Here is an 18,653-nt window from a genome sequence, read left to right on the forward strand (position 1 = left end):
AAATACTACATTGCGCCAAACATACCGCAGTGTCAGTTTAAGCGTCTCCCGCTATAGGTCTGGAAATAGTAGAGAATTTTCTGCGTTTCTTCATTCCCATAAAGTAGACCACGGCGCTGGCAAGACAGTCCCCAAACCTCATTCCTGGTTTGAGTGAAAATTCACAACATACAGAAAAAAAACAAACAAAACCTCTCCTGGAGTATCTAAGGATATAAGCCTTCTGATTCAGAGTAGAGTCGGTGAGCCTCATCCTTCTTCGTGACATGTAAAACAGTGACTGTCGCCCTGCCTGTCGCACAGCTTTGTAAACGGATACAAAAATGAGAGACTATTAAATTTGGGATCCCCTTGGCTAGAGAAGCCCTGAGGAGACGCCTCCTCTCTCCGTCCCCACTGTCTCCAGCCAGGAGAAGACCCTGTCCCGACACTCAGCCTCCCACTGGAGGCGCCGAGGAAACGTCTCCCTGACCTCCCGCATTCTGATAGGCCCGCGAGACGAGGCTGCGAAGAGAGCCGCGGTCCTATTGGCTGGAGGGCGTGGCCCGCGTGGGGCTTCCTGGGAGATGTAGTCCCGATAGTTGCTGGCTCCCGCGACTCGCGGGTCTGACGTCGGAGATTTCTGCCGTCTGAGCTGACGGCGGTGGTAAGGAGGTGGGTGTGTCTGGAGACAGGGTGCGGGAAGTGGCGAGGATTCAGGAGAAGAAATCGAAGGGTCCATTAGAGAGAAGTAAGGGTTGCGGGCTCGCAGAAAGGTACGGACCTGTTTTGAACTGGGACGCAGAGCGTTGGGGCTGAGGGAGCGCAAGTTCCACGGCCAACTAGACACAAGCGACTGTCGCCTTAGCAAGCGCTCCGGACACCTAAGGCCCCTAAGGAAAGGGGCGGGCTCGGGCTGTTTAAGTGGTTTTGGGGAAGAGGGCGGCTCGGTTTTCTCCCTGTCTCTGGGGACGCTATACCTGCGGCTCGGTGGGCGGGGAACGGCCGCGTTACCGGAGGTTGGACTGGAATCCCAGGCCGGCGCCCTATCTCCCCGCCGATTGGCCCGCAGCCCCTGAGGGCGGGGCTCGGGGCGGGACCTGGGGCAGGCACGTCCCGCCCGCTGCGAGGCAAGGGCCTCCGGGATTCCTAGAGAGGACTCGGAAGTGCTCTCGGGGGTGGGATCTACGGCTCTACCCCGTTGGTCAGGGAAAGCTTGGACTTGCTTACTTCCGGCGAGGAAGTGTTGCGAAGTGTCGGCTTCGGTTTTCTCTCTGTTTGTAAGAAGAAACCCATCTTCCCAGCCTTGGCTGCGGGAGCTTGATCTTCCAGGAGAGCTCCCCGGGGCTGGGACCTTGAGCAAGGGGGATGCCCTTTGTGTCCAGACGAGGGTCCTGTCCCTAACCTTGATCGGGCAGGTTTCCGTGGCTCGGGGTCAGGGGCGATTGTCGGGAATCCGAGTGCAGAATCTGTACTTAGAACCCCGGTTCTCTTCGGGACCCATGAAGTCCCCCGTTGATCTGTCAAGCTCTTACGGCTTGAAGGACAGGTCCAGTTTTGACCGTTGTGATGTTTTTGACCTCTGTTCTGACTTAAGTTTGGCTTGTGGTAGAGAAAGGAGCGGCTGCGTCTGGACTAACTAGTTAGTAAGTCTTGTCCTACTATTTATATGAAATTTAGTCTTCTTCACTACTAAGGTTGTCTTTGAGTAGGCTAGATGTCAGATTTTTATTGCTCTCCTGTATCCTTTTTAAATGTTGGAAATATCCCCTGTTGGTAATTATCTTGTGAGTGGAGTGCTGGCTGTCTTGCAGGACGCATTTTTAAGTAAATTACTCTGTTGAGCGATCATCTCTTTGCTGATAATGATTTCCAATGTATCAGTAGGTTGCACGCTAATGAGAGTGTCCTTCATAAGATCTTAAAGAGCAAAAGGCAGATTTGATCAGTGTAACCCAGCTTACCTGGAGAGCTATCCCAGTTGGAATGATAATGACAGAAACTGGGGAAGTTATAGACTTAGACCCTCCGGCTGAGACTTCACAAGAGCAGGAAGACCTTCTGATCGTGAAGGTAGAGGAAGAAGACTGCACCTGGATGCAAGAGTACAACCCGCCAGTGTTTGAGACTTTCTATCAGCGCTTCAAACACTTCCAGTACCACGAGGCGTCAGGCCCCCGGGAGGCCCTCAGCCAGCTCCGGGTGCTCTGCTGCGAGTGGCTGAGGCCCGAACTGCACACCAAGGAGCAGATCCTGGAGCTGCTGGTGCTGGAGCAGTTCCTGACCATCCTGCCCGAAGAGTTCCAGACCTGGGTGAGAGAACATCACCCTGAAAGTGGAGAAGAGGCTGTGGCTGTGGTAGAAAATATCCAGAGAGAGCTAGAGGAACGCAGACAACAGGTGAGTGAAAGAGGAGATCTTGGAGCAATGAGGAAGGAGAGGAAGAGAGTTAAGGAGCTGCTGAGCAGGGGTGAGAGCCTGAGCGCCCTGGTGCTTCATTCATATTCTTTTGTTCTCCTGGGATTAGGTCCACTGTGGAGATTTCCTGCCACTCCAGCAAAGAGAAGCAGTATCCAGTGTGTTAACCTGGAGAAGACAGTCTGCGATTTTATTTGTGTTTTAAATCACTGTATTTATTTTTTGAATGACATGATACAAAATTCAAAAGGTACATAAGGTTGTAATGAAAAGTAAGTTTCCCTCCCACCCCTGAGTCCCTGGCTGCCTGAGTTCTCACCAGAGGCCACCATTGTCACGTGATACATGTGTATCCTTACAGAGATCTACTGTATTCTGTAGATATTAGCATCTATGTGTATGACTTTTTTTAAAAAAACAGATTTTTTTATATCACTGTGCACTTCTGCCTCTTGCTTTTTTCTTAGAATATATCTTGGCTTGTTCTGTGTCAATGTGGATAGAGCTGTCTCACCATTCTGTTCCACTGAGTGGATGTACCGTAACTTAACTCCTGGTGAAAGCCATTTAAATTATTCCTTTAGATTGCTTCTGAATTTTTACTGTAACAAACTTTGCTGCAATGACTATCCTTTACGTACATCGTTAACTGTAGAATAAAAGCTTAGAAGTCAAATTGTTGGCTCAGAGGCCATGCGCATTTGTAATTTGGACAGCTGTGGACAGTCTATTCTCTGTAGAGGTCAGACCAGTTTATTTTCCCAACAGCCATGGAGGAGAGAAATTTTTTGCTCGCAGTGTGATAACACGATGTTATCCAACTTTTTGATTATTGCCAATCTGAAAGATGCAATATTCCATTTCTGTGATTCTCATATGCATTTTTCTTATGATGAATGAGTTTGACCACAGTACAGTTTAAAAAGCTATGCATATACCCTTTCTCTTGAACTATCTGTTTATACTAACCTTTTAGATAAAGTAAGCACTGTGTCTGTCATCTGAGTCGCAAGTGTTATTTTTCCCCCTTGCTTTTGCTTCTGGAAATTTTTACTTTACAGGATTTTTTATTTTGATGCAGTCAGTTGAAATCTTTTTTTTTTTTTTTTTAGTTGAAATCTTTTTTTTTGTTGTTGAAGTCTTTTAACTGATGGTTTCTGGGTTTTGTGCCATGCTTTGAAAGGCCCCCTCTGCTAGAGTTACGAGAAACTTTTCTAATAGTTTCTTCTCCATAGTTTTTTTGTTGTTATTGTTTTGTTTTACTCTTTGAAATGACTGCTCCATCTGGAATTCATTTTGGTGTAGGATGTTTGGGGTGGTTGTAGCTTAATGTTTTTCTCACATGTCTGTGCAGTTGTTCCAGCAACTTGTATGGTGATCTCTTTTTTTCCTCTCTGATTAAAATGCTATCTTTATTCTATTCCAAATTTCTGCATATATGGCTCCATTTCTGGTCCTTTTATTGTATTTTATTGATCTTACTGTTTGTTCATATGTCAGTATTTATTTGAGCTCTGAAAAGTATTTGGTATTCAGTAGGTCTGCCCTTCCCCCTTGCAGTTTTTTCTTTTCAGTATTTCCTTTCTTCTGTATAAACTTGAGAGTTACTTAGTTCCCACCACCCCAAAGTTGGTATTTTTGTTGGGACTGCATGAAATCATATAGTAATTTAAGAAGGATCGTTATCTTTCTGTTGCTGTTGTCTTCTTGTCCCTTCTCTCTCATTTATCACCTGACTTTCTACCTCCCTCTTGTTGTTAGGCTCACACACTCTTAAACTTTAATTTTTTTTTTAATAGCAAAGAAACAAAAATCGTGGGAGCATAGGTCTGCAGGAGTTTGAAGCCAATTAGAGAATTTCCCTCATTTTCAGAGCCATTGCATTTGAGGGTAAGGTATCTGAATCTTTATTCTTCCCCTCTGGGTCCAGGGTACTTCAGTATTCCAGAACATCCCCAGGCTCTTGGCTGGTTTAGTTCACCCATTAGGCAAGTGGGGAGCAGAGGGAGCTGCTCTGGCCCTGCTGTCAAACCCTGCAGCTGTGCTGAATGCCTGTCTTGCAAACAGGAGTGTCAGAACCTTTCCCTTGCTTCTGTCAGGATGGGAAGTCGAAGTTCGGTGGTGCGTCTAGTTATCCTTTCTTACGCCTCATTTGGGACACCAGTGGACAGACTTTTCCCTACTTTTTTCTAGTAATAAATATTCAAAAGCATAGTGAAAAACAAAAAGCACTTTTTAAATAGAGGATTTACAGCAGATCTTACACACTGACCGCTCTATTTTGATACACACCCCATCTGTGGAAGGAACACAGAGAACGATCATTTCTGAGTTCTTGTCAGGGATTTGGGGCCTCCAAGCTCAGTGTGTTTGCCTTTCTCTCTGCCTGCCTTCCATAATCCTGATGTTACTCTTTTAAAATTTTTTTTTATTTTTTAATTGAAGTGCCATCAGTTACAGTGTGTCAATTTCTGGTGTACAGCACAGTGTCCCAGTCATGTATGTACATACATACATTCATTTTCATATTTTGACGTTATCCTTCAACTTAATCTCCAGGTAGGTCTTGTCTCTGGCCAGCCTTTCCCAGGCTTTATCCTTTACCCCTCCTCTTTGGTTTCTCTGTCCTGGTCTCAGGGGACCTCAAGGGCTGCTTTGCTTCTTTGGTGCCCCACTACCCTTTGACATACTTGGCATCGTCTTAACTCTTGTTCTGAGTGGGACCCCAAGGACACTCCCTTGCAGAGTCATACTTGCACAAGTGTTCTGCCTCTTAATGTGACACCTGGACCACATTTGGCCAGCACTCAGAGGATTAACATTGAAAGTGCTTTGAAACCTACGGGAGGGGGAAGGAGGGGGAGGTGGTGATTCTATCTCAAAGCAGGATCTTATTACCTGCTAGGAGCTAGTACCTTCCAGAAGAGGCAGATTCTAGAGCCTGGTGTGGCAGAGTGACTGTGTGTCCCCAGGCTGTAGAAGAGCAAAGAACAGAAAGATGGAGGATGTACCAGCGTGAACTTGCTCTGGTCTTGGTGTCAGTCTGTCCTAGTCGAACCTGGTCTGCCAGGGCGCTGAGCGTGGCTTCCTGAGTCTTAGGTTGACCTTTCCAAGCTCATTTCTCAACCCTCACCCCCCTTCACTAAACATGGTCCACACCGGCCTTATGTTTCCTTGACCGTCCCCAGCACCCACTTTCTGCCTGAGGGCCTTTGCTTATGTCGTGCTGTGTGCCTGGGACACCCCTTACTTTCTCCTGGCTGGCTTCTTACATCCTTTAGGTGTTCATTTCAGTGGCACCTCCTTAGAAAAGCCTTTCTTGGCCACCCAATTGAAAACGGGTCTCATCTGTTCTGCCTCCTGGTGCCATTTCTTCTCCTTTCTAACATATAGCACTGTTTGCAATTATTTATCTGTGTGTTGATATGTTTAATAGAAGTTGTGTTCAACTAGACATAGACTGTGCTTACCAAGCCACTGTGTAATTAATGCCCGGCTCGCTGGAGATTCACAGTAAATACTTGGCAAAGGGAGGGATGCAGGAATAACGGGAGCTCACTGGATTCTCCTGCAGCCTTTCCTGTAACGTGCTGACAGGTGTGGTTGTGGTTGTTAGATTGTGGCGTTTCCCGAAGGGCTTCCTCAGAAGATAGAGCCCCCTGGAGCCAGGCCCGAGTCCTTCAGTCACCAGCTCCTGCCTGTGGACCCGCAGCCCGAACAAGAGCCACAGAAGCCTCATGTTCTAGAGGAAGACGGTGAGGACGTGGGATTCGGTGGAACGGATGTGGGTGCCCTGGCCACGCGGTCAGCAGTGTCTGTAGAGAGAGGCTTTGGGCGGGGCAGCCCCTCTGTAGTCAGCCTGATCTGGGGGTTGGGAAGGGGTGGAGACCCGGAATCGAGTCCCTGGTCAGCAGACAGGCCTGGCCAGGAACCACCTGACCACACTTGAGAGCTGTCACGCAGCTGATGGCAACTCTAAGTGCAGGTACTGTTAAAAGATTGGCAGAAGTCTTTTACAAAAGTATTCTATGTGTCTTGCAACAGTTTTCCGACCCTGCTGCGTGCATTTTGCCATCCTCACACTCAACACAGACAGAGCCCTCCAGTTCCTGACAGCACTTGTGGCTGCTCAGACCTTCGCTGCAAAATCTTGTTTTAAGCTGTGCTTCACAATGACCTTCAGAGCATCTGTTCTCTCTGTCTCTCCTTCCCTCGCTCTCGCTCTCGCTTTTATTAAACTGTGTTAGATCCATCAAGGAACAAAAGTGAACAGTTAAATATCTTGTTAATTTTTTAAATTGAAGTATGGACGATTTACAATGTGTTCATTTCTTGTGTACAGCACAGTGATTCACGTATATATATTCCTTTCCATACTTTTTTTCATTATAGGCCATTACAAGATATTGAATATAGTTCTCCGTGCTGTACAGTAGGACCTTGTTGTTTACCTACTTTACATACAGTCGTGCGTATCTGCAGATCCTGATGAATACCCCACTTATGATGATGTATTCCACAAGTCTGTCCCTCATCAGAAACTCTTGGTATCAGATACATTTTAGAATTTAGAATTTTTCAGATTTAGAGAGATGAGATGATTTACATATGTACATCATACTCCCAACAGGATTTGAGGTGGGACCCCTTAATCACACACATTAATTTAATATTTCGGCAGTGAAATGTATGCATAATTCCAGTAAGTGCATTAAATAAAAACTTCAAATAGCTTCACATCAGGTCTGGTCAGGTTTTGCTGTCAAATTAGTTCAATGGCCAACTTAATGAAAAAAACAAAACAAAAAAACTTGATGTTTTGAGCTCTGGGATTTCAGAATGTGGATAAGAATTGTGAACCCGTATTTCCTACTTGGCCCCAGGCTTTCTTCCAGGCTTCTTGGAGTGGCTGGCCTTTCAGTTGACATCCCGGGGCTCTAAGCTTTTCCAGCTTTCCTTCCCCTGTGGTAACAGTAACTGAAGCGGCAGCAGCTACTCCTTACGTGGTGTTCACTGTGTGTCAGGGGCCGTTCTAAGCTTTACCTGGATGAACTCATTTAACCCTCAGTGCACTGGGAAAATAGTCCTCACCGTTTAATAGCTGGGGTTGATGGATCCTATTTTTTAAAAATATTTTTAAGTCATTTTATGAATAATTTACAGAAGAGTCAAAGGATAATGAAAAAGAATTTTAAAAGAAATTTTAGTAAGAATTAAACCTCTCTGTATCAAGGAACTTTGGATAATATAAAAGCCATAAAAAATGACTAAGGGCCACCCCAAAACTTCTGAGGCAGAATCTGCCCTGTTCCAAGACCCCCAGGTGATTTGTTTGCACAGTAAAGTTTGAGAAGCCTCAGGCTCTCAGCTTCGTGGAAGATGTGGGACTTTGGAGATTCTTTGAGACGACTAGATTTGACCTTGGCAGAGCAGAGTGCATCCTTTGTAGGGGAGTGGCACCATATGCGGTCAGCAGCAGGACTAGCCTGACCAAAGCAGGGCGTCTGGTTTTGGAGGGGAAGAGTGCGTATACGGTAGGTGCCGGGGAGCTAAAAAGTAGAGGGTCTTGACAGCCAAGCCCTGATGCCACTGGGCGCCATTGTGGATTCCTGAGCAAAAGTGGAACATGATGGCAGTTGGAACTGGGCAGAGAGATGCTCACTGACACCTCTTTTTCTCCCCCCTCAGCCCTTCCTGCTCTCCAAGTTCCCTCCCTTCCCCTGAAGGACAGCCAGGAGCTGACAGCCTCACTTCTCTCAGCTGGGTCCCAGGTGAGCCGGCATCCCTGTGCCCACATTGAGGACCCATGTCTATTCTTCAACCAGTAGCTGCCTTAAGCCTGAATCTTTATCAGAGTTCTGTCTCTTTAACCAGAGACTGGGCCCATCGCGTTTGTGCTTTAATGTCTTTTTCTGGTCTACACCTCTGGCCTCTGTGAAGCATTGTCCCTCCCCTTTTTCTTTCCTTAGTGCCCACCCCCAACCCCTGTTCCTCCCCTCACTCCAAATTTGAACGTAGGGAATTTAGTGGTGATTTTGTGTTTCAGAAGTTGGTGAAAATTGAAGATGTGGCTGATGTGGCTGTATCCTTCATCCTGGAGGAATGGGGACATTTGGACCAGTCCCAGAAGTCCCTCTATAGGGATGACAGGAAGGAGAATTATGGGAGTGTTACTTCCATGGGTAAGAATTATTTCGTCTGCATGGATTAGGACATCTTAATTTTGTTATCTTCGAAAGAATATTTCTAGCATGTCCTATATAAAAGCGTGTATGTTTTCATTGCTATGACCTTGCTTATTTTTTTATCCTATGAAAGAACCAGCTTTCTCCCTCTTTTCTTCCTTGTTCAGCTTATTCTGATGATTTCCATCATAATATGTTTATGATTGAGGACTGATAATGCTTTGGGGATCTCATTTGCAGTCCAGCAAATGTCATGTTTAGCTTCAAGCTAACAGGATTGGATTCTAACAGATTTATAGTAGTTATTGTGCTCTGCTCCTTGACAAATTGAATAATTGTTAACTGAGTCATTCTCAGGTGTGAAAGCATCTCAGACTTCGCTGCATAACCGTTGATTACAGTAGTTATTACAGTATCTCAATAGCGTTAATTCTTTTCCTTTCTTCTCACGCGTGGATGGTGAGTGGTCCACCCCATTACCTTTCTCACATCCCTGGTACCTATTTTGTGTTGTTCACCTTGACATTGGCATTTTACACATCTTATCCCTTCTTGAATTTTGCGCCCCAGATGAGATTTTTGAACCTGTTTCTGGCTAAGTTATGATCCTGGAAACTAATATTTGATTGTGCTGCCTGGAGCAATTATAAAAAAAAATCTCAGCACTTGGCCAACACTTTGGAGCTTAGGCTTTTAGCTTCTTTTGAATGAACTATTTTGGAAGAACGACTATATAGCAAGCACACTGGCAGACGTTAGAGGAAGTACATACATGATAATGCCAAATTTCTTTTGAAGAGCATTCTTTTTGAAATGAACTACGTGTTCATTCACTCACAGGCTTTTATTTAAAAAAAATAAAATTGACTTCTGCTTTTTAAAATTTTCCATTTCTTTTATTACTATTGGTATATATTTGTGTTCTTTCATTTATAGGTACATGCCCTCTGCTTGTTTATCTGTTGGAATCTTAGTGGTAGTCGCAAGGAATTATTTATGTAGTGTAAATATTATACTTAATGCAATTTTTTTCATTCTCTCCTTTTAAAACTAATTTCAAATACCTTCCTGGTCTGATTTGAGTCAATAAGTATTTTTTTAATCTTTTTCTATTACATTATAGGTATTTAATGGGTTTCAGAGTTTCAGAACTTGGCATAGTTCTTTTGTATACCATTCTCCAGGCTGTTCTGAATTCTTGCTTTCTGATTTTTTTTTTTCTCATTATCCATCTCTTCATTACAGTAGCTTTACAACTTGAGCATATTTTTCTACATTAAGAACATACTCAGTGGTTTCTCAATAACTTCTCTGGGAAGGTCGCATTAGATTAGTTTCATGCCTGTATGTTCCTGACAGCACCAGAGAAGGTGAAGATTCTAAAAGTATCCATCAGATTTAGAAACGAGATTTTTAAAAATTAGCGAATGAATATTGGAGACAGCCATTTCAGTGGAGTGGCTGGGGTGTTGGGGAACAAGAGACAGTTTCTTGGAAGATTGCAAAGGAGAGGAATTTGAGGAAGCTGTTCTTGAAAAACCTTCGAGAGCATTGTCTGTGAAGGGAAGGTGAAAGAGGGCTGATCACTGAAAGGGTACATGGTTTAGATGGATGGATGATTTTGTATTTCGTCTCTATTAATGGGGGAGGTTTTAAGCCTACTTAAATGCTACTGGGAAAGCACTGAGAAGAATGAGTGGGAAACCAGCCACCCTTAGACACATAGAATGCCAGCTGGGTATCAGTGAGATTGAAGAGTGTGAATTTGTAAAGCAGTAAATCCACTGATTGGGCATTTTTTGTACCAACTTCCCCTCCTCGCCCCCAAGCACTAAGCACCCAGGCATAGCATTGAGCAAGGACCACAGTTCTCTGTCAGACATACAGTTAGCCAGGAGAGTCAGCAGGAAGCTTATGATGTCCTCAGAGAAGAGGTGGGGAAAGAGGAGAAAAGCGAATCCGTAAGCCAGTTGGTAAAACAACCTGTATAATCACCTTCTCTGGAGAAGGGTGATCGTTAAGTGCCCCAAAGAGGTGCACTGAGCACATATGATTTTTTCACGTCCACCCCTAGAAAAAGAAAGCCATGAGCTTGTTCAACTTGCTGAATGGGAGAGAATTCTAGTATGAATAAAATGTGTGGGCATAAGTGGCTGTGAATAAGAGAGAAATACTGTGATAGCTGAGATTACCTGCTTAGTTAAATGGGGGAGGAAAAAACATGTCAAAAGTCTGGTTTTGTGATAGAATTCTTCTGTTTATATGCTTATTTGTTTCCACTGTTAAAAATGTCTTTTTAGGAAGAGAATTGAGTAAAAATAGTTGTAAGATAAATTAAAGTTGCCTTCATGGTACAAGACTTACAGCTCCTCACTATGTCAAGAAAGGACAGCATCCACCTCAGAGGGTCGTCGTAAGGACTGAAAGCCGTAAAACTGGAAAGCACTTGCGGGCTCAGTGCCTCGTGCGTGGTGCGCACTCAGCCACTGTTGGTGCTTTAGTTCCGTTTTTGTGTTAAGACTTGAAAACAGCTTTTTTTTTCTTTTACAAGAAAATCTTATTAGAAAGTTCTCAGTAGGCCATGATCTATCTCCCCAGCATTTAAAAAACATTCCTTATTTTTTGTTAACTGCTGAAGGCTTGTCTTTGCAAACCCTAGTAAATGTCAGTGTTTTGAGTGAAATGTATGTTGCTAAACTAGTTCCACAAGGAACTGATCAGTCTCTTAAAGGTCTCTATTCATCAGTGACTGCTGTGTGCTAAGCTAGCTCTTGACAGTTGAAGGGCTTCTCTGGGTATAGACAGAATGCCTTTTCTCCTTTATATGAATTCACACCAAACTGAGATTCTTTGAGGATTAAAAAAGTGAGAAAGAGCTTCTTTCTTCTCCAGGCTGTGAATAAACAGGAAGGGGAAAGTGAAGCCCGGGTTAGCTGCATAACCCAATATCAAATTTGATTGAGAACAGTTAACATTGAAGGGGCAGGGTACAGCTCAGTGGTAGAGTGCATGCTCAGCACGCATGGGGTCCTGGGTTCAATCCCCCGTACCTCCATTAGAGAATAAATAAGTAGATAAATGACCAGACCCCCCCCCCCCAATAGTGAACAGGTATTCACAAACAAGGACTGTGGAAATACCACACCGAGAGGGTATCATCTTCATTAAATAGAACGACTACACTCCCAGTCTCATCCTCCGAACCATTCTTACCGGCTCTTTCTTCCCTAACCTGCCTCAGTTTCCTGCTTCAGCATTGTGTTTCCCATCCCTGTATTGTAAAGTCATTTTGCAGGCGACTTTACCAGGTCCTGCATTGCCAGAACCTGTTGGTTTCATATCATTATCCCGTATTCCTCGGTCATTTTTCTTTTCTTTGAATGCAGGGAATAAGCTAACTTTTCCATTTTCCTTCCACTATCTCAGATTATGAATCCAGGAATGACAGCATGGAAGTCTTGGTAAAGCAGATTTCCAAGGAGGCCGAATCGCCATGGATGACCTCAGGAAGCACAGAAAGGAATGTTCCCCCGAGCCAGGGGTTTGCAGAAGTCAGTGACCTTCACAGCAGGGTAGACAGGTGGCAGGTAAACCCCACGGTGGGGCGATCAAGGCAGAACCCTCCTCAGAAAAGAGGTCTGGGTGCCATCACGGACGTTCACCGTCAGCAGAACCCAAGCCGCGAGAGGGGTCACAAATGTAATGACTGTGGGAAATTTTTCCTCCAAGCCTCCAACTTCATTCAGCACCGGCGCATCCACACAGGGGAGAAGCCTTTCCAGTGCGGGGAGTGCGGAAAAAGCTACAACCAGCGCGTGCACCTGACGCAGCACCAGCGGGTCCACACCGGGGAGAAGCCCTACAAGTGCCAGGTGTGCGGGAAGGCCTTCCGCGTCAGCTCGCACCTGGTGCAGCACCACAGCGTGCACAGCGGCGAGAGGCCCTACGGCTGCTCCGAGTGCGGCAAGAGCTTCGGCCGCCACTCGCACCTGATCGAGCACCTCAAGCGCCACTTCAGAGAGAAATCCCAGAGATGTAGGTGTCGGGAGCGCGCCTTCGGGGAGGAAAGGGAGGCAGACGTTGCCTTATAGGCTTAGAACTCTAGGACAGGCGGGTTGAGATCCAGGGAGCAGGAGTTGGGAGGGGCGGAGATGGACAGTCTGGGATCACTCGTGCTTGAATTAGCCGTCAAATTAGTCAGCAGAACGCTCTGCCCTCCCTGCCACCCCCCACTTCCCTTTCCCCAGAGGTCCTGGGCTCAGCAGTCCCCTGTTTCTTCTGGTAATTCCATGTTTTAAAATAATACTGCTCATCAATTTCAGACACCCTCTACTGACTTTCTGTTTAGTAAATGAGGATTTGAGCTCTCTTACATGCTTCTTTCCCCTTTTCCCAATTGAGTTATTTCATTTCATTTTATTTCAGGGCAGGGAGGGAGGTAATTAGGTTTATTTATGTATGTATTTAATGGAGGTACTGGGGATTGAACTCAGGACCTCGTGCTTGCTAAGCACACACTCTACCACTGAGCTGTATCCCCTGCCTCATTTATTTTAAAATGAGACAATAGTACAGTTGACCCTTGCAGAACGCAGGGGTTCGGGGCACTGACACCCCGCTCCACAGTCCACAGACCACGTGTAACTTTACCCGCAGCCCTCTGTGTCCGGTTCCACATCCTTGGATTCACCCAGCTGTGAACCGTGTAGGAGTGCAGTACATGTTTATTGGAAAAAATCGTGCATCTGAGTGGACCCTCACAGGTCAAACCAGTCTTGTTCATAGGTCAACTGTTCAGGAAGTTTGGGGGAAAGAAAGTGGGAGGGAAATAAATCACTCATAATCCCACCACCTTAACTAATAGAACTATAATTCTTTAGTGTATTTCCATCTTTTTTTCACAAGCCTATTTTTATATCGAGGTGTTCATAGTGTACAGTTAAATACTAGGCACGTTTTGCGGTGTTGCTTGGCCCTCCTGTTTGTTATTTCTGACAGCCTGGCGTTGTGTGGGGACATCATAATCTACTCAGCTGTTCCCCAGTTGAAATTCTCATTTTTTCCTCTTTTGTCCCGATAGCTGTGTTTATGCTTTTTTCTGTATTTAAGATTATTTCCTTATGATAGGTGCCCAGAAGCGAGGCTAGTGGATGAAAAGCCAAAAACATTTTTATGGCTCTTGCTATGTATCACCAAATTGCTTTTTAAAACAGTTATACTGCATGTGGGAGCTTCAGTTGCACGACATTTCTTCCGGGGTTATCAGAACATTTTTTTAGCAAATTGAGTCAGCAGAAGAGAATTCTTTGCTATGTTCATTTTCATTAATTTGGTGATGAGTAAGTTTGAGTAATTTCCCTGTTTCCTTATTTTTTTATCTGCTCACATGATTTACATAACGGTGAGCTCACCATAAACTGTGCTGTGAACTTAAAGGTTCTTATTAATATTCTTTAGAAAATGCAAAGACTGCCCAAAGTGTTTATTTTTAAATTATGCCTTTGATGTCCCCAAGCCCACCTACTTGTCATTCACACCAACAGCCACTGCCCCCTCTTCCAACATGGAATTGAAGCTTAGGAAGCCCACGGTGTCTTTAATGTTCTGGGCTGAGCTGAGCTGAGCTGTTTCCCCAGCCAGGTCCATCTCGTTCTACTTGGCGACTGCATCATTGGGGAAACCAATCCAGCAGCACCCTGGACCTGGAAAGCAGTTGTTTTTAAATAGGATCTTTTCTTTCACATCACCCCAGTAACTGTCCTCAGGCCTCGTTTCCTAGCCACCACTCACCTGCCTCCCCCATGTTTTTGACTGAAGGAGGGGTAGTTTGTGTGCTCAGCCAACCATGTTTATTGAGAGCCTCCATGGCTGGGTGCTTGGGGTACAGCAGGAAACAGCAGACACAGTTCATGCCCGTGTGGAGCTGGTGGTCTGACGGGAGGAACAGATGTGAGAGGTGATGGGCGTTCCCAGATGAGGAATGTTGGGCACCATGGGAGGGACGGAAGCTGGGGCATTGGCTGAGGGACGAGAGCACAGAGATTGGTGCATCACATCCCCTCTTGACAATAGTTTTTATTGGCTCATTTCTCATCTTTCCTGGCTCATATTCAGATGTTCTTCTAACTCCATCACCCTTTCACACTCCTTTGCTTCCCATTCCTCCGGGTTCTGTCCGTTCTCACCATCCAGTTGTGCGTCTTTGTTCTATCTCATTCCGTCTGCTGGGCTTCTGTTGGGGCAATGACCCTTCCACGTTTCCTACCTCCTCTCCCATGTCAGAATTCCTTCCTGTCCTTCCTGTGTCATCATTGTTTGGCTTTTCCCTGTGATTGCCTAACCTCCACCCTTCTCATCACCCTCCCAAGTAAGCCTCTCTTCTTTGTCTTGTTCTCGTCACCGGACAGATCCCAGAAGATTCTTTTCATTTCTGCTGGCCTCACGCACATGCCTGCACCCCCACTTCGTTACTCCTGTTACATCATAGTTCCTTTTGATTATCCTTTTTTCCCCCGGTAGTTCATTTTTCTTCTGTAGAAGAACTGATAACTTTTGTGTCTCCTCTTTATTTTTTCAGGCAGTGATAAAAGAAGTAAAAATACAAAACTGAATGTTAAGAAGAAGATTTCAGAGTTTTCAGCGGCAGACGTGGAACTCACAGGAAGAATCCAGAGAAGTGTTCCTCCAGTTCAAGATTTTGGAGAAGGCCATGAACAGCAGGGCAAGTTGGAGAGAAAGCAGGGAATTCCCATGAAAGAGAGACTAGGACAAGCCTCTTCAAAGAGGGTGAATTTCAACGAAGTCACGTACGTCCACAAAAAGTCCTCCCCAGGAGAGAGACCACATAAATGCAACGAGTGTGGGAAAAGCTTTATCCAGAGCGCACATCTTATTCAGCATCAGCGCATCCACACGGGGGAGAAACCATTTCGGTGCGACGAGTGCGGGAAAAGCTACAACCAGCGCGTGCACCTGACGCAGCACCAGCGGGTCCACACCGGGGAGAAGCCCTACACCTGTCCCTTGTGCGGAAAAGCGTTTAGAGTGAGGTCCCACTTGGTTCAGCATCAGAGCGTGCACAGCGGGGAGAGACCATTTAAGTGCAGTGAGTGCGGGAAAGGCTTTGGGAGGCGTTCGCACCTCGCCGGGCATCTGAGGCTCCACTCGAGAGAGAAATCCCATCAGTGTCACGAATGTGGGGAGATCTTTTTTCAGTACGTGAGCCTCATTGAACATCAGGTGCTCCACGTGGGCCAGAAAAATGAAAAAAACGGCATGTGTGAGGAAGCGTATAGTTGGAACTTAACCGTGATTGAAGATAAGAAGATGGAGTTACAGGAGCAGCCTTATAAGTGTGACGTGTGTGGCAAAGCCTTTCGCTTTAGTTCAGACCTGATTCAGCATTACAGAGCTCACACCGCAGAGAAAACCTCCAAGTGCGAGACGTGTCGAGGAATCGCTGGCCAGTGTTCCCACATAAAGCAACATCCAAAAAGCTGCTCCAACCTGAAATCCCATCAGTGTAACGAGTGTGGCAGAGGCTTCACTCTCAAGTCACATCTCAATCAACATCAGAGAACCCACACTGGTGAGAAACCCTTTCAGTGCAAAGAGTGTGGAATGAGTTTCAGCTGGAGTTGTAGCCTCTTTAAACATCTGAGAAGTCATGAGAGGACAGATCCCATAAACACCTTGAGTGTGTAGGTGTTTCTCTCGTAGAAGCACTCGTACACAGTCTTAGAGAAGCCTTCCTGAGAAGGAGCCCCACTCCTGTAATGAACGTAATAGCAACTTCAAGCATCTTCTCCGACGTAACCATCAAACCTCCAGATGTGTTGCAATCCTTCAGTTAGAACTTAGGAACACTGGAGAATCCACAACAAAGGTAGCTGCTCTTCCCACTGAGAAATGCTTTCGTTAGCATCTTCATGCTTAAGAATCTAGACAAGAGAGAAGCTAGGGATACAGGGGGTGAAGGGAAACCTTCAGATGACACTCATTCTTCACGTGAGTCTCAGCACATTGACACTGGGGAAGGCCTCACGAATGCAGTAGAAATAAGCTTTAGTAGTTTCTGCCTCATTTGACAGTTTATCTATTCAGGGAAGAGCATGGTGACAGGAAGAGAGGACTTCAGCATGATCCTGATTTTGGTACCTCGGCAATGAATCTCCGAGGTATGATCCTCCCAGCCACTAGAATGCTCCAGGCTCCGTTCCCTTTGAGTAGTAAACCCTTCAAAAAGAAACTGACTTAAGGTATTTATGTTTTGGTAAAGTTGAGGTTCGGAGGCTGGACGGGGATGTGTTCTTGTTGCCTTATTCAATCTACAACTTCTCCGTGAAACACCCTCTACCTTTTTGTTTTGTTTTGATTCTCCCTAGCATCAAGTTTAGCTAGTAGAAAGAGAAGTCAAGTTTGTAAATTCAGGAGAAACTGTGTTGGCCAGTCACTTCTTGGGGAGAGGGGAGCGGGACCTTAGGGGCATAGAGAAGAGAAGAACTGTGGACTGGTTTTTAGTCTTATTACCCACAAGAATGAGGGCAGCTACATCCATAGAAGGAATTGGACAACGCTGAGTGAAGAATTATGGTCCAAGCAGTGTATGTACCAGCTCCCAGTTGCCATGGAGATAGAGCTCTCCCATAGGATAATGGCGTGTAGAATGAGCTTCAATTTGAGTTGCAGCTGGATTTGAAACTAAACATTAATTAGGAGCCAGGAGGTTATGGTCTGGTGAGCCCTGCCTTGTGGGAAGGTCTGGGTGGGATTGTGGGGGAAAGACAATTACATGGATGAGGGTTAACTTGAGCCTGTTTGCTAGAGAGGGACACAGGCTTCTGGGCGCTGCTGAAGTAAGTCCTGCTTCTGCTGACTGCCTGGCTTAACAATAAACACCCAAGAAACACTTTGACTGTGTGTGTTGTACACTGGTCCCCTGTGCAGACCCCCATTACAGGCTGGTGTCTCCGTGCCCCAGCTGCTCTGAGTTTTGGCTGCCAAGTGCTCACAACTCTCCCCCTTCTCCTTTGGAGAATTACCCTCAGTGGGTGGGAGCTGCCTCACCCAGGAGTTAGCTGCCCTCCGCCCCCCAGCCCATGACTGATTGATATGGGGGTACCAAGGGCTGATCACCCGCTTCAGGGTGGGAAGCTGTGCAGTTTGTGGATCAGGCCAAGGCTAGACTTGATCAGACAGGCTTTATCAGACTCCACTCAGGCTCTTGGCCTTCTCCATCCTGTCTCGTTCCCTCCATGCCCTCAGCAACTCAACGTGGCTCTGAATCCCTGGCTCAAGCTTTGCCTTAGGGAGCCTGATCTAAGAGATGGTGCCATGAGTGGTCTTGTAAGAATGAGTTGTGGAGTTGGCCACTCACCAAGAGGCAATGAGGACCACTGTGGTGGGCAGAGCACTGATAGTCCCCGGCGTGTGGTGGCTGCTTGATTAGGAGACATTCACTTTGGTGAACTGGGATGGAATATAGGTGGAAAGGGATATACTGACTTGGGTAATTTGGGGGGAACAAAATGAAAAGAATTATGGACTCGAGTGCTTCTTGCTGAAAGCCACTGAGTTGCAGAGAGAAAATGACACGCTCAGGACAAATATCCACCAACTTAATGCAACGTTTGAGTATCAGAGGGCCTCCTTGGTAGCTTTTAAGAAGACATTTGTCACCTGCAAACAGAATCTTAGAGCTAAAGGTCGGGTATAGTTGAGAATGACAGCTTCAGCAAAACATGGTGTTAATGTCTGTTGAGCACTTAACCGTGTTCTAAACACCATGCCGAGTGTTTTGTGTGGATCACTTCACTTAATCCTCCCATTATGAAGTGGTTTCACTTCTAGTACCCTCATTTTACAGTTGGGAAAAACAGGTTCAGAATAGTTAATTCACTCGCCCAAAGTCACACAGCCAATAAGTGGCAGAACCAGCATTTAAACCAAGATCACTTTGCCTCCAAATGCTAAGCTCATCAGCACCAAACTATAATATGTCATATTATTTAAACATCAAACATTAAAGAAGTGATGAAACTGTTCTTGTCAGTTTGTGTGAAAAAGTTTTGA

At 45.6% G+C, this 18,653-nt stretch overlaps 1 protein-coding gene across 8 annotated transcripts; it reads left to right on the forward strand.

Annotated features, from left to right (window-relative positions):
- The first annotated feature begins 552 nt into the window (after positions 1-552).
- On the forward strand, positions 553-17,491 carry ZKSCAN5 (zinc finger with KRAB and SCAN domains 5). 8 transcript variants are annotated; one of them, XM_045524917.2, is made up of 7 exons: positions 553-654; positions 1,867-2,379; positions 6,014-6,152; positions 8,086-8,168; positions 8,444-8,579; positions 12,009-12,617; positions 15,160-17,491. In XM_045524917.2, the coding sequence occupies exons 2-7, from the start codon at positions 1,966-1,968 to the stop codon at positions 16,284-16,286; spliced, it is 2,508 nt and encodes an 835-aa protein (XP_045380873.1). In that variant the 5' UTR covers positions 553-654; positions 1,867-1,965; the 3' UTR covers positions 16,287-17,491. The 8 variants fall into 8 exon arrangements, with proteins under 8 accessions (XP_045380873.1, XP_010963730.1, XP_045380876.1 ...); XM_010965428.3 differs by having other exon boundaries at positions 628-755; XM_045524920.2 differs by having other exon boundaries at positions 630-654; positions 1,864-2,379.
- Positions 17,492-18,653: the final 1,162 nt, after the last annotated feature.

The sequence above is a fragment of the Camelus bactrianus genome, chromosome 18 (assembly GCF_048773025.1).
Source record: "Camelus bactrianus isolate YW-2024 breed Bactrian camel chromosome 18, ASM4877302v1, whole genome shotgun sequence".
Taxonomy (NCBI): domain Eukaryota; kingdom Metazoa; phylum Chordata; class Mammalia; order Artiodactyla; family Camelidae; genus Camelus; species Camelus bactrianus.